General features: G+C 42.0%; 3 protein-coding genes across 5 annotated transcripts in view; 1 reads left to right on the forward strand and 2 right to left on the reverse strand.

Annotated features, from left to right (window-relative positions):
* Positions 1-50, forward strand: part of fam167ab (family with sequence similarity 167 member Ab) — a 39,809-nt gene extending 39,759 nt beyond the window's left edge. The window contains exon 4 of the mRNA XM_063223057.1: positions 1-50. This exon is cut by the window's left edge and continues 46 nt beyond it. The gene's annotated coding sequence lies outside the window, so the exon portion shown is untranslated.
* Positions 1-10,087, reverse strand: part of ccm2 (CCM2 scaffold protein) — a 19,961-nt gene extending 9,874 nt beyond the window's left edge. For 2 of the 3 annotated variants that reach the window (XM_063223054.1, XM_063223053.1), the window contains exon 1: positions 9,708-10,087. In XM_063223054.1, the coding sequence (XP_063079124.1) occupies positions 9,708-9,737 (30 nt within the window). In that variant the 5' untranslated portion in view covers positions 9,738-10,087. Of the gene's footprint in view, positions 1-3,832; positions 4,969-9,707 lie in introns of those variants that run through there. The other variant, XM_063223055.1, reaches the window with a different exon arrangement.
* Positions 10,088-17,132: 7,045 nt separating this feature from the next.
* xkr6b (XK, Kell blood group complex subunit-related family, member 6b) overlaps positions 17,133-22,551 on the reverse strand; it is a 69,596-nt gene continuing 64,177 nt past the window's right edge. The window contains exons 3-4 of the mRNA XM_063222356.1: positions 18,828-19,101; positions 17,133-18,243 (exon numbers count right to left, since the gene is read on the reverse strand). Coding sequence (XP_063078426.1) covers positions 17,517-18,243; positions 18,828-19,101 — 1,001 coding nt within the window. The 3' untranslated portion in view covers positions 17,133-17,516. The remainder of the gene's footprint in view (positions 18,244-18,827; positions 19,102-22,551) is intronic.

Genomic DNA, 22,551 nt, shown 5'->3' on the forward strand with positions numbered 1-22,551 from the left:
GAAGAGGAAAAGGAGGGTGAGAAGATCTACAAGAAGTGGAGTCAAAGGTGATCTGTGTCCGATGGTGGCCAGACTAGGGAATGGAACGCTGCTCATTACCTTCGCCAAGACAAAGTCGGCGAAGGTTATGTTTTGACCGCTGTGTATTTATTTATTTATTTATTTATTTATTTATTTATTTATTTATTTGTGAATATGTTTGTTTATTTGTTTGTTTGTACTTCGTATAACTCAGTCAGAACTGAGACGATTTTTATGACATTTGGTGGGATGATTGGTCATGACCCAAGGAACAATCGATTAGTTTTTGGGAGTGATTGGGTCAAAGGTCAAAGGTCAAGGTCACAAAGTTTGTTTGTACTTCGTATAACTCAGACAGAACTGAGCCGATTTTTAGGAAATTTAGTGGGATGATTGGTCATGACCCAAGGAACAATCGATTAGTTTTTGGGAGTGATTGGGTCAAAGGTCAAGGTCAAGGTCACGAAAAGGTCAAAAACGTAAATTGACCCGATTTTTATGAAATTTAGTGGGATGATTCGTCATGACCCAAGGAACAATCCATTACTTTTTGGGAGTGATTGGTTCAAAGGTCAAGGTCATGAAAAGGTCAAAAACATTTTTCTTTGCCAAGCACTATATGCCAGAACAACGTGTGCATGCTGAATTGAATAAGAGGTCAAGACTGGGCCAAAAATGTAATATTACGATAATCCGGTCCGATTTCAATGAAACTAACACCAACATTTGGAGAATGTTATGCCCCACACTCTGAAGATGGCCAGAAAAAAATAAGTGGCGTAGGCGAAGGTTTGCGCTCTACCGAGTGCCCATTCTAGTTGAAACTGTGCTGCCAAATTTGATTGTTTCAGGAATATTTACGGATTAATAAACTAATATTTACTAGTATGCCCAAAGTACTGCAAGTTTTGCCGTTTAAAAAGTCCATATCTAGACATTAAAAATGGCAGACAAGGAGAAGATCCACCTTTTTTTATATATGAAAAGTGCAATTTTCACAGTCATAATGAAAACTTAGAATTTGATGGTGGTAAGTATTCTTGTGAATGAGCAGCATGCATTCTGGACAGGAACTGCTAAAAAACATTGCATTACACATTGCACCTTTAAGGGGCTAATGCCAATGATCATGTATACAGTATATGGGCAAGATTGCTCATGGGGACCCAGGCTCAAATCCGGTCTGGGCCATTTTTCAATCTCTGCCCCACTGCTTTCCTAACTCTTACACTGTCCTGTCGAAATAATGAAGAGAATTGGCTGAAGAAAGTATGTGGCAGGGTTACTTTCTGATCCCAGAATGTCTGGCCCTGGTCCAGAAACTGTACCAAACATGTACCAAATCTAAAAAATGGTCAGGTGCTTGGATAAAAGTAAATTCAATTTAATGGGTGAGAGAGAGAGAGAGAGAGAGAGAGAGAGAGAGAGAGCGCATGTGATACTGTGTAGAGGACAGAAGCAGAACCACCTCAGGTCTGTGCAATTCCGTTTCTACGGCAACCGCAGCAACAGTCACACAGGAAGTGGCGATTAAATCAAAAGGCTGAATATGAGCATGTGAGTGTTGTTTCACTTTGATCAGGAAAGCTAATCTGGGGGGGAGCAGAGACCGGCTGAGGGAGAGGCCATCGTCTTGTCTTGCGAAACACACTTCCACTCTATTCAGCCTGGTGTTTTTGCCATCCATGCAAAAATTCATGGCATTCCAATTGCATCCATACAATTGAATTGTTACCGTTGTGATACTGAAGCAGTATAAATTGCATCAAAAAAAAGAAAAGAAAGAAAACCCTCCAGTTGAGGGTGTCATGGAAACCATAACCATGGCAACTCATCCAGAGAGGAGGGTTCCTCCAGCAACACCCCACCTCTGTCTCCCTCACAAGTAGGGCAAGTGTAGGCCTCCTCCAGTAAACATGGTCAGTTGGATACCCAGGGTTTCCCCCAGCACTATCTACTAGTGAAGGCAGCCACCTTGACAGCAAACAGCTATCACCTTGACCAGAATTTTGGGGGGATTTCAAATGAAATTGTTGTGTTTTTTAATACTGTAAAGAAGGACTTTTGTCATATTTCTCTGATACAGCTGACGTAATGTTTGGTGGCGGCTTGCACAAGATGTGCGCTACCGCCATCTACAGCGCTAAGGGCACTCCATTGATTCTCAACCGTAAGATCCAAAAGGTCAGCTAACCACAGATCTCCTAAAGGGGCGTTCACCTGACATCACATCTGCCCTACAAAGGCAAAGTGCAGTAACTACACAAACATTGAAACTGAGAAAAATGCATTCAAAGCCATGGTTTTAGGTTGGATGTTGTACTTATTGCTCTCAATGTGCATGTTGCCCATGTTCAGGGTGGAAATCAAAAAAGAAAACATCACATAAGACAAGTCTCATTGGCGTTTTTAAAAAGAAGACTTCATGGAGAATGAAGAAAAAAATAAAATAAAAATCTGTGGACAATCCCACAAGGGGTTCTGGAGCTCTGAAAATGACACCCAAAATGATTTGCCAGACTTGTAAGGTCTTCTGGTCAAACACTGATGGGGTTTCCTTTCTATTTATAGCTTTTTATGAGAGTGTTTCTACTTGTCTCTACAAGGGGAAAAAATCAAGAGGCTATGTTGGGCACAAATATGTCTTCTGAAGGCCTAAACAGAGCACAGCCAAAAACTCCAGTACAATTTGTATCATCTTTGAGGGAATGCTATGACGATGCAGGATCATACAGACCAAAACTGACAGTTTAGCAACAAATTATTCCTATCTATGTACCAGCATGCCAAATTTGAGCTTCCTACATGGTTTAGTTATTGAGCTACGGGCTTGTGAACTTTGAAAAAAAAAAGAGTGTGAACAAAATGGGCACCCCCCTCCCCCAGTAAAATTGGCTGTAACACGGAGAGTATACATCTTTCATTCAAATAAATTTACAGTGTTTCTCTTAAGTACCACGGGTACACTTGGTAATATTTTCAGAATTTTTTGAGACCTAAGTGCGCGGGCTCTTGTTGATTTGGCGTGGAATGACCCTTGGGGAACCAGGGGAGTATTCGAGGAACAAGGTTAAGCTGGCTAACTTGACCTACAGGAAGTGGTACCTCTGCTAATAGATAGCCCACAAGTGTAATAGTTAATGAAATGAGGACTCCAGGTAGGGCTGCACGATAAAGGAAAAAAAATCATTATCACGATTATTTGGATCAAAATCAGAATCACGATTATTAATCACGATCATTATTTTTTTTTGTGCAGAATTGTATTTAAAATTATAAAAAAGGAAATCTAACCAAGAATGAATTATACACGGGACGAACAAAATGAAACTGAATTGTAATAATTATGTAAAAGGCAATAGCATGAAACTTGGGTGGACAAATTTCTGGCCAAAAACACCAGCCTGTCAGTATATTCTGGCTTCAAGGATGCTCGAAGGCAGGTCACTATTGCCACGATTAAATCACGATTGAAATCACGATTTCTATATCACGATTAAATCACGATTTTCGATTATTTTCGATTAATTGCGCAGCCCTAACTCCAGGCTATTCTTTCAGAATGACAATACCACAGCCTCAAGGTTAACCTTACCGGGTTTACAACTGTGCCAGGTTCTTGAATTTCAATGAAATTACCCCCCAGGTCCTCAAAAACAGTCAACAATAAACAGATGTGATGAAAGATATTCAGAACCCTTTTATGACTGTATTCTGAGTGTCTCATTTCTGAAAAGAGATAATTAAGCAATATCACGTTAAGAACTAGACACTCACTCACACACAAGCACGCACGCACGTGAAGTCCTACCTCGTAATCCATGGGAGCTTCTTCCACAAAGGATCTGACTGACGCTCAAAAGAATGACAGCCGCGACCGACAACAAAGACGACTACATCCGCAACTGTCTTCAGAACAGCTGCTCTCTCTCTCTCTCTCTCTATCTCTCTCTCTCTCTCTCTCTCTTTCTCTCTCGTAACCTGAGGCCTAGTCCGCTCAAACACTCCTCCACCCTTCTCTGTGCATCTCCTCTCTTCAAAACACACAGCCCCACAAACACAAAAACACAAGACAGATACACACCAAGCTACAGGCGTGTGTCTGTGTCAGTTAGGAAGGACTAAAACCGCCACTTCCTGTGATGATGAAACTGACGACTTTGCTTGTTGTGACTGACTAACTCGTGTTCAAACACCCTGCAGCTGGAGTGTAGCACCGGACTGGTTAACCCATCCATTCATCCATCCATCCATCCATCCATCCATCACTTTCTCTGGTACAATTCTTTTCACTGCACTGCCCAACAACGGCAAAGTGCAGTAACTACATATTTTATCAAATAAGACCTCCTATATCTTGTTAACAAAGCCTTAGGGTCCAAATGTGTCCCGTTTACAGATTTTACTATGTCGTATTTGCAGCAATTACAATATCCAACCTAAAACCAAGGCTTTGAATGCATTTTTTCTCAGTTTCAATGTCGACATAGTTACTGCACTTTGCTTTTGTAAGGCAGTGTAGTGCATATCTAGATGACTGTTATTTACATGACTGAGGGTTATGAAAGTCATTTATGCCAAAGTAAAGAAAGAAGACAGACATACAGTAACCTGGCCTTAATCCAGTGCAAACAATGGGCCATTGCATCAGGGTCTATTTGAAAACCCTCATACAACACCTGGCAATATGGTCATGTTGAAACGGCTTTTGAGAATTGCTTTCCATCCCCTCTGGGCTTCTGTTAGGAGCTTGAAGAGAACTGAATTAAATATGCCTCATGTAAGCAGGCAAGTAATGTCTTTGAATACAACTTGTTTCAATTTTTACATCGACGATTATATAAGGTGGTTTTGAGCATTTGTATATCGATTAAACAAGGAAACTGCCAATTTTAAACAGTTTCCTCACATTCTTTTAAATCGATTAATTTAAAACAAAAGTGCACATGTAAGCATGACCACTGTTGATCAAGACTCTCAGTCAGCTCCCCTACTCTGAAAGCTATCAACTGTGTTGCCAGATTGGCCAGTTTCCCATTCAACTGGGCTGTTTAGGACGACAGTCTGCTGATTAAAAAAAAGGTTATTGGTGAGTTTTTCCTGTACATTTAGGGCCATAGAAATCAATAGTATTGTGCTGGAAATCATCCGTCACATCTGGCAACCCTGGGCATCAGTCCAGCAGCTTGTAGGGCTGACCCAGTTTTGGTGACCTGCTGGCCGATATATGATCCAACATTAGCCTACAGGTGGCTTGGGCTCACTTGCATTCACTTAATTATTCAGAATCTTAGGTTGCCATGTCACCAGTCAACCACCACCACGTCACCATAGTAGCAGCTCATATCAGGGAGGATAGCGCCACACAGATGACTCCTGTTGCTACGTAGTTAGAGACCTCTGAGGGTCGCTGATCAAAACCGTTGACACAGATATATTTATTATAGTGTCACAGCAGGACAACCAGGTTGATATGGGGGGTATAAACATAATAACCTTGAGGTAAGACAACATCATGTGTTTTTCACACGAAAATTAAAGTTGAGAAGTCTAATGTTTTTCTTCGCACTCATTGCTCTATGGGCTGACACCGAAACCGGTATGGCCATTGGAAAGTATAAAGGGTAAGCTACAACAATTTTGGTCATTTGTTTCTTAACTAGGCAATCTACAGGGGTTGGACAAAGTAACTGAGACACCTGTCATTTTAGTGTGGGAAGTTTCATGGCTGAAGTGGACCAGCCTGCTGGCCAATCTTCATTAATGGCATATTGCACCAGTAAAGTGAAGTGTGAAGGTTCAATTAGCAGGGTAGGAGCACAGTTTTGCTCAACATTTTGCAATGCACACAACATTATGGGTGACATGTCAGAGTTCAAAAAGGAGAAATTCTTGGTACGTGTGTAACTGTTGCATCTTTGACCGAGACAGCAAGTCTTTGTGATGTATATCAAGAGCCACAGTATCCAAGGTAATGTCTGCATACCACCAAGAAGGATGAACCACATCCAACAGGATTAACTGTGAATGCAAGAGAAACTAAATTACCCAAAAAGGACAGGTGTCTCAGTTATTTTGTCCAACCCCTGTATGTTGGAGCTAGCCTGAAAGAGAGTTAAATGTGTCAGTTGGAGTTGGTTGTCACACTGCTTTCAGGGGTTGGTTGTCACAATACTTTTCGTTGTCTGTGGTGTAGCCGGGTGGTTGACGTTTAAGGCCGTAACATACTTAGAGGAGGAAACATATTCCAATTCTTGAAAAAATGGGTGGAAAAATTGGGGAAAATTGAAAAAATAAAGCACTCAGTGGTTTGTGGAGTTTCGTTTAATTTTTTGCCATTTTTGGGAAAATGTGTCCTGTGGTGTGACATCATTGGTGTGACATTTCTGTAAGATACAATAAAATGATTAATATTCTGCACAAACATATCCCCAATGCTCTTTCTGCTATTGTTCCTTTAACCCCCACCCCACACACACACTACTACCCAAACGCACCCCCACCCCCACCCACACACGCCTATGCATCGTACAGGCAGACAACTTTGATTTCACTGCATGATTTCACTGTATTACTTGTAATAATTGTGTGAATGTGACAAATAAACCTCCTGGTATCCTTATATCCTTGCATGATGCATGAACAATAAGTGAGGATTGAGTAACGCAATGCCTAAGCATGTCACACCGCAAGACATAAATTCACACCACAGGAAATTCACTGCATTGTGGCCACTTTAATCCTTTTGCATTCGTGACTGACCTCCGAGCTCATGCTAACTAGATAATGATATTGTGTTTAACCTTAATATGTGTTTTCACTCATTTTTTTCCTTCCATAAGAGCAGTCACACACCACGGGACACCATTAATGAACCTAAGCATTGTGTGACAGAAACATTGCAATATGTAGACATATTAAGAGGTTAATAGTCACCTTAAACTTCCACACCACTCTCCAAAAACTGAGGTATAACTGGTTAGGAGCCTGTCTTTAAGACCCTTGCAGTTGGCCTTGCAGCTCCAAGTCCACAAACCTGACTTACATGTCACCCCACAGGACGCAATTTGTGTTACGATATTGAACTTGTAGTTAATATTACTGTATTGAGTTTTTTCACATTCATATCTTTTAATATAAGGTTAATATTTAAATGCAATCATGCCAAATGCGTTATAAATCATTAAAAATGTTGTTGGTTTATTTTATAGCTGTATATATTCCAGGTTGTATTAATGTTACAGTCACACCACAGGACATTTGACATACAAACCTTTCCATACATTTGAACAAAAATGTTTCTTCTCATCTAAGACTAATATGAAACATGATGTGCCACATCTTCTTTCATTAACATTTGTTTTCAAGAGGAAAAATATCAATTTTGTAGGTTTTTAACTAATGTTACGTAAAAACAGGGCGTCATGTCAACCACCCAGCCATAGAATGAGGTGTTTCACATTCAGTTTGTGTGTGCAATCACATTACATTAACATTTTTAATGCTCTAAAAAGAGTATTAAAAAGTTGCAAAAGGTTCACATTTCAGTGAAATTAAAAATGTTGTATGGTTTTTATCTAATGTTAAAATTTTCCATTTTCCCCCATTATAATAACGTTGTGACAACCAACCCCATAGGGTGTGACAACCAACCCCGTACAGGCATTTGCGCAAGGTGCCTTTGACAACCCATATCTTTTGAAGTGAATGGTTTGGTTTATATGGGATCTATGACTATACAAATGTACCTGACACCTGAAGCATTGAAGCTGTATAGAAACGGTTTTCTTGCAATAAACTATTTTTCCTGAAAATAGATTTAAGTAAAAAATGTGACAACCAACCCCAGTGTTCCCTACTAAATATTTCTGCTCCATTCTACTCTGCTAAAGCAAGACCAGGAATATATTGAAATGTTAATTGAGCCCTTAACATCGACAAAGGTGGTTTGTATCAAGTCATTAGGTATATTATATTCACTCCACTCCACCACTCATCTGGAAGAGAAAAGTACTGTGTTCAAATGTACTTTAAAAATAAAATAAAATGTAGCCTGCAACAATAACTGTAAACAGCAAACACCTAGAACACTACCAACGCCCTAACGTTTGAAATGAATAAAAACACACCCAGATTAATTAAAGACGCAATCAGATGAACTGTGATTCGGTTGAGAGCTGTTCATTTCACTGCATATCACAAAAGTGACAGACCAAGTACCGCTCTGGCTCAGAATAGCAATAACTCCACCTTGTGGGCATAAGATGTAGTGCTAGTTTCCAGTGAGTGGACCCTTGGACTTCTATTTGCCACCACACGTACACATCTGTTTGAGCTTGCCCTCCAGGTGCTCGCGCTGTTTATTATCCCACGTCTGTAAACACAGGCGAACGCAGCCAAAGGGGAACTGACAGGACCAGACAAAATGTCCACAGTCAGGCCTAGACTCTACAGAGCGAACCACACCTTCAAGCGGAGGCTGGAGGGTGCTGTTTCTTTGAGGACTACTACTACTACTGACATCATCAAATAACCATCTGCATCTTGCTGCCTTACAAAGACGGCCAAAAATGTTGTTTTGTGTCTTGTTTCTTGAAATAGGCCAACAAGTTACCAAACTGCGAACAGTCAAGTGGTAATAAGCCTACTGGTGAGTTGAATTCAGACAGTCCTGTCATTTAATACTTTTCAGCAGCTGTCCGAACGCCACAGTTGTCGCGCGCCTGGTCCCAGTTCTCCCCCGGTCGAAAGAGACTTCCAGAAGAGAGAACACCCGCTTGCTCCAAACTGTGTGTTTGCTGAATAGCTCCGAGGCCAGCATAGGAGTCATATCCTGTCCGCTATGGGGAAAGCCCATCCTACCGTCTGCGGGTGTGCTTCTGATAGGGAAACATGTGGGCATCGAACGAGAACGTATGCCCACACAGATTTGTTCGACTTGTAGGCCCGCCTGGGACAGGCTGGGATGTGACTCGTTTCCACCACAGCCACCACAAGGAAAATGTTTCGTGTTTTGAAAGGGGGAAAATGACAAGGCAAAGACCCCGGACGGTCATTGCTTTTCAAACAATGAACAAGTCAGTCAGTTCAGGAAGCTAGAATCCAGACAAGGAGGTGCAATTATTCTAGAATGACCAACTCCCTTCCTGAAGCACCCTACAGACAGCCTATCACGTTTATCTGAAAACTGACTTGGTCTGTTGCAGGTCACTTCAGTTTGAGGTCAGTTCATAACAATCCATGAGTCCATCAAGACTAATGAAAACATTCTCCCATAAATTCTTTGAATTCCTGGATACTAATATTGAGTGGCAGCTAGAATCAAACATTGCCTCAACATAACATCCCAATGACAGCGGTCAAGTCTCCCCAACCCCCGTTATTACAGGTTACCGACCTGTGACAGTTCTCTCGTCACTGGCTAATTTATTAGCCGAGCTAATTGTCACTAGGTCGGCAGTGATTGGCTTCGTGATTTCCATGGAGGGTGAAGTTGATCGTTATAGATCCAGATCACTACGACATAGCGTGATGTTATATATTAATCATACAGCCATTGTCCATCTCAGTTTTGCGTTCGTGGAAGGTACATCTCTTGCTATTTTAGTTAGCTTAGCAAAAAGCAGCTGTTCAGCGTCTACTCCAGTACACTGGCAGCACGAGCGCTTGGCTGTGGTTGCACTTACCTTTTTGACTTTCTTCACATCATCCTCCATGTCTACACACGAAAACTCCTCATTTTCACAGAGCTACGGAATCGGACGGTGTATCCGAACTATAAATGGCATCTATTTGACTGCTTCAGCAACATAAAAGGTAGCACTTCAGCCAATGTAAACTAGAGCTTGGGCATCCCCCGGTTGGAAATGGTTTGATATTTTTCTAGTCCGGGCTCGTCAGCAGAAAACAACACCTGCACCTCTTCAGAAACAACTTTTTAAAAACGTACATGAGCGATTACATTTGCTTAAAAATGCATACAGTCTTCACTAAACCGGATTACAAACTGAGACAAAAACAACATAAAACTTTTCAATCCTGCCGCCATTTTGGGCGTAGAGCTAAATGCCCAGCATGCATTGCACACTATGAAAAAATGCAAAACAAGGACAGAAATGTTACAAGATAACAATATATAGTTCTACTTTAGAGTGGTTTCCTAAATGGTTATTTTGTTTACACTGTGAGAGGTGGCCTCGTACGACAAAACAAAAATAGCTCACATGAATTAGATGCGAGTTCAAAGCGAAATTGCAACTCGAGTCGCTACTTGATTGACAGAAACATACTGTCATCTGTCATGGCTGTGATTGATGGGTCTGTGACAGATTGTATACATTCTATGATGATGTTGCTGATGCTGCTCAGGTAGCCAAGCACATTTAGGCTAATGACGTGGATGTTCCTTCACAAAGCAGCCAGGCCCTTATAATGATGATAATTTATGATAACACTGCAATATCGACCTATCAACAACAACAGGGGAATTCAGTGACTATGAAGGCCCACCCCAGGGGTGCCGTGTCAAACTCATTTCAGTTAAGGGGCCACATACCAACAGTCTGTGTGATCTCTTTATAAAATCGATTTTGACATTCTTCATTTTTTTTCTCAACAAGTCTGGGGCCAGATTGACCATCTGGCGGGCCGCATCCGTCCGCTGGGCCTTGTGTTTGACACCCCTGGCCGAGCCCACATGATCCACAGTGGTCATGTTAATAAATGTAGCCTAGGCCTAAATTGTCATAAATGATCAGCAACCACAGGAACCCATTTAACTACAAATAATGATAACAACAACAACCCGTTTATTAAACAACAATTTAATTATCTGGGAAATCTCTATTTCTATTGTACATTCACAAACACAACTGTACATACATCTCCATATAACCATCTCTTTTCCATTGTGGGAAGTTTTGAGCCTGCAGATAGGCCACATCATACAATTTCTGGTACATTTCAATTTACTTTTAAATACTGTATTTTTATTTCATTTTTTCTAGGGATGAACAGTCTGAAATATTGATCTACAATAAGGCTTGACAATATATTCTTTTTTTTCAGCATAATAGTATACTCTTGTCATCTAAAAACCACTAAAGTATATAAAAGAAACAAAAACAATCAAACAAACTGTAGCACCATGTTATTAACATTTTCAATGTTGATCAAAAAATAAGGATTTATACAGTACCGGACATCAGATTTCTAAATAATAGTGTTTCAATGACCTCTGTTTATATTTGACACCACAAATAAATTGTTCTTTTGAACAAAATGTGTGAGTTCTGTCCAAGGAAACTTTATGTTTCAGTTTATGATGGTTCTGATTGCGGAACCAAAAAAGAGAGAAAAGTCCCCACTTGGTGAGAGGACGCTGAGCCGAGAGAAACAGAGAAGAATCCCACAATCTAGTTATTAAACCAGCTGAAGTGATTAAAAAAATCAGCAGCAATTGTTCTGACAACCATAGTCATTTGATTTTAAATATAATATTCATTATACCTTTATTCTTTAAAAAAAATATTACAGCCAGTTTTACAACAATAACAAAGTAATACATACAGGTTTCAGACAAAGAGATGACAGTAATATACAACACAGCAATCACCTTGTACTTTTTTTTGAGAATTCTTGAAAATAAAATGCATCTGACCGACACACAAAGAAATGCACTTTTGTTCTCATAGAAGAGAGAAAATTCTGTAGATTGATTCCATGGACAAGAATAAAAGAAAAGAAAAAAGCCTACATAACACATTTATTACCCAAACCATAAGTGGCACCATGTTGGATAAAAACTGAGTTTCGCTGTAAACGGTACTGTGGTGCTTGTTCCTCTAGTGGGAAAAGTGCCTGTTAAGATAGACAAGGCATGTCCCAGAGATGACGCATGTGTGTGTTGGTGTGTGAGCTCCGAAGAGCCACAACATGAGGTCCTGCATCTCCACATCATATGTGGTAGCACCTTCAGAATATGTTTGTAAGCACCAGGTTAACAGAAAAAGACAAAACAATATCATTAATAAAAGAAAACATGGTAAAAAAAATAAAATGCACCATTTAGTCTTTTTTGTTAGTTTTGTTGGTTTTGAAACTGTATTGTTTGGCTGTAGTTACAACGCAAGAGGCTTGTGGCACAGAACACAGTACTCCCGATGCCCAAAGACCGAAACAACAAACAGAGAACAAACAAAAGTAGAAAAGGAAAGCACACAAAACAAAACAAAAACAAACGCCTTTGTGTGAGTTGCTTCACGGTGATGCGCGTCAAGGAAATGAGATAGACAGCATACGCAAGAAAGCCAACATGCAAACGTGTTTGGTGGGTAATCCCCATAGAATACTCTCTCTCTGCATGCTGGAAATTGGGGTCGGTATAGGAAAGTGGGGGTTGGTTGGGGGGTTGGAACGGTCTGGGGTGTTGGAACAGTCACTATATGAGTCAGTATGAAAACTGGTAAATGTATTCGATACAATGAGTACCTTCTATACATGTCCCGTTCTTCCCTACATCTTGTTTGTATCCAACACTTCTCCATCTCCTCTTTTTTGCAGACAAACATTAGCCTAATTCCAGTTGGCTAGACCTTTTTTGTGTTGTTTCACAAGACAAATGACAGACAGTTAAAGGTAACGTGTTGGCACTACATATCATTCATCTCGCAAGACATAGGAAGGCATTGACAGATGTACAGCAACAATCATCGAAAAAGAAATTGCTAGAATTTCATCTTAACACGTCGACTATTGTTCAAACAAATCCAGATGAGATAGCGAACATCATCCTTCGCCCCTTTATAAAATCAAGTTTTCAAACTCAGTAGTCTGATCATGGTGACACCATTTTGATACCCCACTCCACTCCCATACAGAAGTCATGTAATCCAACAGTATACTCAAAGCATTGTATTGGCTTTGTTTGGTTCACACATGTTGGAGTTCTGCTTAGCAACATTAGCTTCACAGTAACAGTGTTAATTCAACACTTAGAGAGAATTGTCTGGGAACAAATGCAATCTAGAAACCCTCTGTAAGTGTTCGATTAACCATCCATTTTTTTTACTATGTTTAAACCTTCAGACAAAAATGCTATGTGTTCCAAAAACACTTAAACAGATGGCCTCAGTTGTATCATTAAGGGTGAAGACATGAAACACGTGCCCAGGTGCTAATAGCCTATACTGGCTTCCATGGCTGAACTATCAAGCACCAAGAAGAAACAAGGCACCATATAGATCAGGAGCTTGTTATGCTGCCTGCCTGCAGTGTCATCATGCCCATGTTTATTTTTTATGTTTGAATGTCCTAAAGTAATTCTGCAATGTTGTGAACCAATTGTGGACATTTGTAAGTATTAGCACGACTCATCAACAGTGGCCACGCCTATTGAGGTCGGCTACAAGGATGTCTGTTATGGAGGGAAGGAATCACAGTGAATTTGAACATGTTAGTTTCTCTCTCCCTTATCCACCGTTCACCCCCTCTCTATCTGCAATGAGCATGGATACTGTGCATTAGCTTGTCAATGTATCTCAAAGAGCTGACACCCTAAATGCATCAAATATCATGAACGAGGTAAACCAAAAGGATCTGACCTGAACGTGGTAGGTGTTTGACCTGGAAGTGGTAGGCTTGAGACAATAGACAACAGCGAGACAGCAAGTCTCACACTAACCCAGAGGAGCTAGAGATCCAGTGGTGGTCTGAGAGACGGTGGGGAGATGATAGGAAAGGGGCAGGAGGGTTGGGTCCTTTTTTTCTGAATCACACCGGGAAGAGTCCATTACTTTTAAACAGTGGTTTTCATGGACTTTTTTGGGACAGGGCGGTGAAAATGGAGATAGGAAATGTGTGGCAGAGAGAAATGGGGTAAAGATGGGACATGACTCAGGCCAGATTCGGACCCGGGTCCCCATCGGCATAGAGCCTGGCCCCACATATAGTACAGGTGCACTAGTGTGTACACAGCACCCATTAGTCCATGACTTTTTAGCACACTGATCCTGAATGTTGGCTTAGTCTTAGTCAGGTGGGAACTCTAAAGGTGTCCTTATGTTTGCTATTCTCTGAGGTGGTGTCCTTAAAGCAACACTAAGTCGTTTTTGTCTTTCCCACAGGTGGGAAGCAGAATTTCATTTAACTATTGACAACTATTAACTCCTTCGAAACGTAATGAGTGCAGTAAAAACCCAAAGTGAATTCTGAAGTTCCTTTCACTTTGCGACAATTTGATCATCTACTTTTCACTTTGAAGTCCCCAACCCCGGAGACTGGTCTGAGAGGAACCAGACTCCAAGGAACACAAAGACCATACTCTAAGTTCGCATAATCCAACAACTGACCAAGGAGGTTTTGATACTGATATTTGGGTATTGGAATGCTTAAATGTGACACTGTTTGAAAATAGCATATCGTCACCTGAGGATTTCCAGATTTCCCAGCTTGAATCCCAATGAAATCCCAGAATAGTAGTAGTAGTAGTAGTAGTAGTAGTAGTAGTGGTAGTAGTGGTACTGTAGTGCTAGATAAATAGAAAGATGTCTCCAAAATGTCATCTTTGCATCGGAGTATACCTGATCTCACACGCAAGGGTCGGGAGAAGAGGGGCCAGAGCAGCAACCAGGGATGGACCACACAAACAAAGGACAGACCTGAAGATGTCTATTAGACTGATGAGTACTTTCTGAATACTTCACATGCCTTCGCACACACACACACACACACACACACACACACACACACACACACACACACACACACACACACACACACACACACACACACACACACACACACACACACACACACACACACACACACACACACACACACACACACACACACTACCATACAAGCATTCATACATACGTACATACACATGACTATACATATATACAAAAATATATACATATCTCCTTACATTTGTACTGTAAGTATACACACACATATATACACACACACAAACACACACACAGAGTACTGTCATACTATTGGCCTTGTTAGGGGCCAATCAGAGATGCGAAGTTTCTCTAAGCAGTCCTCCTTTCCCTGTCTGTCCCTGGCAAAAGCCCCTCATTTCCCCAAACTGAAATAAACAAACACACTGCCTGACGCCAGTCACACAGATCTACAGACACCTATGCCCCCTATCACTCTGCATCCTGGTGTTCAAGTGTTGCCTGCCTGCCTCCATAACGAACCATTTTACATGACAATAAAAATATAATGCAAAACACAGATATGACTCTGTGCTCTGGACTGTGTGGTTGTTGTACAGTTTCTGAACTGGTTACTTTGGCTTAAACCTTCAGATGAATCCCCAAACAGGTTTCCGAACAGCTGTTAGAAAATGGCGGACGGATCAACAAAGATCAAAAATAAAGAAAAAGAAAACGTGGTGGCCCCCCGCAACTTTTGATCTTCTGTGATCTTTAAGAAGGGCACTCTCATATGCATAACAGAGTACATGCCTATGCATATAAGGGGCATACACATGTACAAGCATATATGTAATTGAAAATATGCATAGGCATATGCATATGCATATGTGCAGTACAAAAACTAGATGTAGTAGTGGTGAATTACAAAACTGTATAAGAGGCTACAAACAGAATAACACAAAAACTGTGCAGCTGTGGTGCAATAGAAAACTGCACCATGGCTCTTGTGCACAAATTCAGGTATATTCAGGCAAAGATAAAAGTGAAAGCCCATGTAGGGTTTTTTTGTTTGTTTGTTTGTTTGTCTTTCAACACTTTAGACTGGGTAAGAAAATGACACATTTACAGATGCATAAACGTTTGACAAGGTTTGCACCATGCATCTTGCTGACAAAAAATGGTATTACAAACGCATAAACAAAGAAATAAATAAAACATTGCACATGGGAAAGAAAGAAAGCAAAATGTAGGGCAATGTGACCTTTTGGAAATGAACCTACGTGACCTTTTGTTCAACGGGGAATGATGGAGGACCTCAAAAGGGCAGTTTTAGCACCACACTTGCACATTGTGCTTCTCTGTGAGTGTGTGTGTGCGTGTGTGCGTGTGCGCGCACGCGCGAGTGTGTGTGTGTGTACGTGAGTACGTGTGTGTGTGTGTCTTGCTTACGAGAGTCCAAATCCAGCCATTGAAAATGATATATTATATTCTATCTATTCTGTGCTTTTGCTGTTGACTTTCTACATCGGGCCTACTGCAAGTGCTTTTCTTTCCTCAGGAAAACAAACAACTTAAAAAAATGATGACGTGAGCTGATGATTTTTAAGGTTTTTTGTTTTTTTTTAAGTAATTTGAAGCATGCCGTGAAACTCAAACAAATCAAATTTTAATAAATAGTTACACAACTAAAATCCTATCTCTGTACTGTATCTCTAGAATTCATCTTTTGGTTCCCTTATCCATTGTAATTGCAGAATAATTCCACAAGAGGTCCCTAATACGCAAACAATGCTCCACAGGGATATACTACATGTGCTTGCAATTTTCTATGATGTATTATGTGAAGTGGGTAATGTATGTGCTTTGAAAACAATCCAATAATTAAAAATGAACTTACATTACCAGATATCTCCATTTATTTATGTTGCTCATCACATCGTCCTCATTGGCTTATAACGCATGTTATTTTGTTATGCAATGGCAAGTCAATTTTAAGTTCATTCAGGATTAAATGAGGCACAGAATGGTAATTAGAAAATTGGCGTGAAGATTCTGAGAACTCTCTATCATTCCTCCATCATTCCCATCATGCCTTCCACCAGTCCAACATAAAGTAGATCACATGGTCAGCACTTACACCATTTACACACAGTCAATACACACAATTAACTTTAAAAAAAAAAAAGATTTTCTATCTGTACACGTACACTCCCCTATGCAGGTTTGCACGCACGCCCGCCCGCCCGCACGCACGCACGCACGCACGCGCGCGCACACACACACACACACACACACACACACACACACACACACACACACACACACACACACACACACACACACACACACACACACACACACACACACACACACACACACACACACAGCCCAACCTCGGGAATCTTAAGTTAATGAATACTCATTCCCTATAGACCATTTCTTTTTCTCTTTCTTTTCTTTCTTTTTTTTTTTTTTACAAAATAAACATTTTTAAAATAACTCTCGAAACCATGTACACTTATTTTCAGCTGTTGGGAAAACAAATAAAAATACACAGTAACTGAAAAGGTGTGTGTGTGGGGGGGGGAGCACCAAACGAACAAAGAAGATCAGGTAGAATAGAAGGACAACAGGGAACAGAGAACAAACAACATTGATAGTCTGAGGTACAGTACAAGAGAGGTAAAGGTGGAGAAAAAACACAAGGAGACAGAAAGAAGGAGAAGGGAAAGGGAGTATGAAAAACAAGAAAGAGAGGGAGAGGGACAGTGGAACAGAGGGAATGGAATGCGGAGGATGGGGATTATGAGTGAAAGTGGACGAGTGCCTTCAGAGCGAAGACTCGTACTGGAGCAGCTCGTAGAGCAAGGGTCCGTCCCTGTAGCGGATGCCCACGGCGTCGGGGCTGATGTACTGCAGGATGCTTATGGTCCTGCGGAGCCGGCGGTCCACAAAGTGCGCGTCCCAGGCCGGGTAGCGTTTACGCGGCATGTCGATCTTGATCAGGGGCCCCTCGGGCCTCAGGGGCCTCCCCGCCGCGTCCACGGGCTCCGTGGAGCGCACCTGGAACACGGGCAGGCAGGTGTCCGTGGCCACGTCATCCATGTCCTCCGCCTCGCCGTAGTACTCCCCCGCTGGAGTGGAGGACGCCATGCCGCGCGTGGGGGTGGCCTGGGAGCCGCGCGGCCCGTGGGGCGTGGGGGCCATGGGCTCGGCCTCGGGAGGCAGCGGCAGACCCCACAGCAGCTCGGCGCAGCAGGAGCTGGCCAGCACGCGGAGGCGCGGCCCCATGGGGTGCAGCACGCCGTAGTAGAGCACCATGAAGGCCATGCCCGCCGCGAAGCTCAGCAGGACGCCCAGGAAGGCCGAGGCGGCGTAGGCGTCCGAGGCGCCGGGCTCGCGGTAGGCGTACCAGCAGGACGTCAGCAGCACGTTCTCGGCCAGCACCAGGACGTAGTAGGCCAGCATGCGGTAGCGGCTGCGGCCCTCCTTGACGTTGAACCAGCAGAAGAGGTGCACCACGCCCACCAGCATGTTGAAGGCCACCTCCTCCCACCTGGAACAGAGCCGTGCAGAAAACGGACAGTGTCATGTAGTTTTACGATAGCCTCAAAGGTTCCAAGTAAACCCACCATACGTTCATGTTAGCATGACTAGGTTATGTGGCGTAATTCTACAAAGTTGGCTGTGTTGCCTTTGTCTTGAAACACGTTACTGTTACTGCTCTCAGAATTCTCTATGATAATCTATGAGTACCTATTGGCTGGGAGAAAACTGGGAGATGTTTGACTACATATGGACACATTTTGCCACCATCTGTTCACAGTCCACAGGAACTTCTAAACTCTTTTAAAAGCTGTATACACGTATATGGGTATTTTTGAAAACGCTTTGGTTTTGGCGTCTTGTTTACGTGTACATGTAAACAGAGATTTAGGAAGCTCATTTCCAAATGCTAGCTTTAAAAAAAAAAAATACCCCATTTATAAGAGCCTAAGATGCATCTATCACAATGGAATTTTGATTGTTATCCACGTCATGTTTATGCATAAACATAAAAACATAAAAAAAATATCTGCATTTACAAATATCGACATACAGTATGTGATAACCAGCTGCTTATATTAAGACAACTCTGACCTGGACATGCAGAAGTCAGTGCCACCGTGCACCACCCAGAAGGCCATGGCACACCAGTGCAGCACCAAGAAGACGGCAAAGTGCAGGTGGAACACGGAGGCGAAGAGGGCAAAGGCCAACGCCCGCGACGAGAGGGTGAAGGCGCGCCACAGCAGGTGCACCAGCGCGCCCCGGTAGCTCATGCTGCGCTGGTCATCGCGGGAGTCACGCAGCAGCTTGTGGTAGGAGGCCAGCGCCCAGGACAGAGACAGCAGCGAGGCCATGGCCGACACGCCTGCGTAGGTGGAGAGACAGGAGATGTGATACAGTGGCCAGAAAAAAGTATGTGAACCCTTTGTAATACTTAGATAGTTAGATCTCTGCCTGAATTGGGAATAAAATCTGCAATCTAATTCACACCAGTACACAACATTCTGCTCGAACTACACTCTAAAAACAGATTGGTTGAAATAAACAAAAAAAATGTAGTTTTTAACCAATATGTTCGATAAATATGTGTCCGATGAATTTATTAGTCAAAATAACCGATTAGACTTTCATTAACATTTCAAACAATCTAAATTACTTGAAAAACTAACCAATTCTTAATTGATTGTATTGACTAATAGATTGGTTAACCCCTTAGCGCAGCGCCTATGTTATAACCTTACTGTCACCAAAATTGTAATGGCTATGTCTTAATCTGTTACTTAAGGCTCTCAGTAATGTCATAGCAATGCTGTTATAACGTAGTTGAGTATTCCCAGCAAATAGTGAATAGGCCCACCGGCGACCCCATCTGCAGGAAGGGGCTACAATTATTCTACCAATATATTAGTCAAAGTGACTGATATCTAAGTTTATTTAACCAATCTTCATTAGTTGGCAAATTTACCAATCCCCCAATGGTTGTTTTGACCAATATGGTTCGAGAAATATGTGTCCCACTCAGATATTGGTTTAATTCAATCAATTTGCTTTGTTAGTTGTGGACACTGCAATTACTCCACTCTACAAAAATGAACAGTTTCAAAGCTATATATCAATCAACATCAAGAGGCGACAGAATTTCAGTTTTGACCAATTATAACCAATAACCAATCTGTTTTTAGAGTGTAATGAATTTATGCTGGTTGTCACAAGAGTCACGCAGCAGCTTGTGTTAGCTAGGAAGTCAGCACCCAGGAAAGAGACAGCAGCGAGGCCTTGGCCGACACACCTGTGTGGTGGTGGGGAGAGGAGATATATGCCAGGGAAATGGAGAAAGATGAGGAAAATTTAAAGAGCATGTTTGGGAGTGCTTCATGGTGTTCACCTCTTGTCCTTGGTGCTCATCTGTGTAGGAGATCAAAATTGTACAAGATAGGAAATCTGAGGCACTCAAGGCTGCAGTTTTTACACACATTCGTATAGTATATAATAACAGTATAAAAGCTGCCATCTTGAGCTCCTCTGGTTTCCTATCTTGCACATAGGGCTTTTTGAACCTATTTACCTACAAATAGAAAGAAGAAAGAAAGCGCCATTGGGAAACTCCAACTCCCATTGTCATTGTGACACAGCACTCCACAGCACACAAGTGAACACTACACACTGCACACAATGAAATTGCATTTATGCCTCACCTGTGCAAGGGGGCAGCCCTCAATGGTGCCCCAAGAGAGCAGTGCGGTGGGACGGTAGTATGCTTAGGGTACCTTAGTCATGGAAGAGGATGGGGGAGAGCACTGGTTAATTACTCCCCCCACCAACCTGGCGGGTCGGGAGTCGAACCGGCAACTTTTGGGCTACAAGTCTGACGCCCTAACTGCTTACCCATGACTGCCCATGCCCAGGGGCTGCAGGTCTTTGTGTACTGTGGGTAATTTATGAAAATCTCATCTACAGTACTGTATATTGGTCGACATATGGTAGCAGGAACGGGCAGCTGGGCTGGATATTTCCAACGAAACATCTGTTTGCAGGCCTACTCTACTCCCCAAACCATAATGCATTAAATATATTTTCACAAGAAAAACACATTTGATTCCTGTGTATGTTGCGCCTGCAACACAGTGGTTGTTATTGATTTCTCCCTCCTGAATGATTTCCCCCCGTGGTATTTTCATTTTTATATTGTCCATAATCAAGACCCACCTCTGGTCTGGCCACAGTCTAGTATGGCTTTACATATCCGCCAAATGTGTAGCCTTTTGACTCGATCAAAGTGCAAACGAGAGGAGAAAGGGGACACAAGAGAAGAGGAGATTGACAGAGAGAGAGAAAAGAGGATGCTGACATCATTCACTAAATTGCTAAATATTTGGAAGATGAGAAGTGACTGTGCTGAGCTCTGTTGAGCAGAAGCACTGGGCCAGACCAAATCAGACGATCGTGCAACATATTAATGGCGTCTCAATTACTGTACCTTGATGGTACATTGCACCAATAAAGATTTTTATTTTGCTGCTGCTCATAATGTGTATGGCTAAATTAGAAATGTCATGGACTGGATTAAATTGTTTCGCAGTGTTAGAAATCACAACGTTACCACCAAACAAATATTGCTTTTAAATGCATGACAAGGCAGAGCATAGCCATTTGTGCTGAAAAAGCATCCAACACACGCACACACGCACGCACGCACGCACACACACACACACACACACAAACACACACACACACACACACACACACACACACACACACACACACACACACACACACACACACACACACACACACACACACACACACACACACACACACACACACACACACACACACACACACACACACACACACAGGAAACCAATGATGGCTTAAAATGTCATGCACAGAATGAGTGCACACATTTGAGGGAATGAACCGTACCTCATGTTTGTTTCATGCGCTTCTCTTATTCCAAAACTTACCTCAAGTTGCTCTGTGAGAGTCTATTTTTTGTAATAGTCATGACTACTGCTCATCCTGCTGAGCACAGAGATCTTCGCCCTCTTTTCCTGAGACATCTGCTCATCTGTCAGTGCCTGCCACCATCTCAAACGTGAGAAATGGTCCTACACCTCAGTCAGATTATGTGCTGATCAGCGGAAGAGGCTTGTCCTCACATATACACTGTTGATAATTCAAAAAAGCCTCTGAGAGGGCAGTTCTTACATTTCTGTTGTCAATTTCACACAAAGGTCAGCTTTTTTTTCGCCCCCTCTCTCTCTTTCCCTCCTCCACCAACACCATTCATGTATATGATATAGATCTGACATGATGCACACACACATATACAAAACCCCCATACACCCCGTCTCTACACGATTAAAGGCTTTGTCATGGGGTTTTGCCCAACAGGGTATAACTCGTAAAACTTGGCCAAGGTTCTATCTTGACTATATTCCCATACAGCAGAAAAAAATGTGAAAAGCACTCACTTTGTCATATACAGAAGACTGCAGCGGATCACATTACAACACTCTTGAAAAATTAAAAAGTAGCTTTCAGCTGCCTTTGCTGGAATGACTGCAGAGAGATGAATAGCTAACACAGCAATGTCTACAGAACGCTTCCAAATGTCGACCAACTGCACACAAGACAGCGTGGAGTTAAAACAATCCCGCCATGCCCATAGCAATAAATGTAAAATGGAATACCAAATGGCTTTAGATGATTTCTTTAGCTTTACTTAGGGTATAGAAAAAAACTGCAATGCTTTACTTTACGGTACAGCAATTACTGAATACATTATGCGTAACAACAGGGTAACAGAGAGAAG

This window comes from Engraulis encrasicolus, chromosome 18, assembly GCF_034702125.1.
Source record: "Engraulis encrasicolus isolate BLACKSEA-1 chromosome 18, IST_EnEncr_1.0, whole genome shotgun sequence".
NCBI classification, from domain to species: Eukaryota; Metazoa; Chordata; class Actinopteri; order Clupeiformes; family Engraulidae; genus Engraulis; species Engraulis encrasicolus.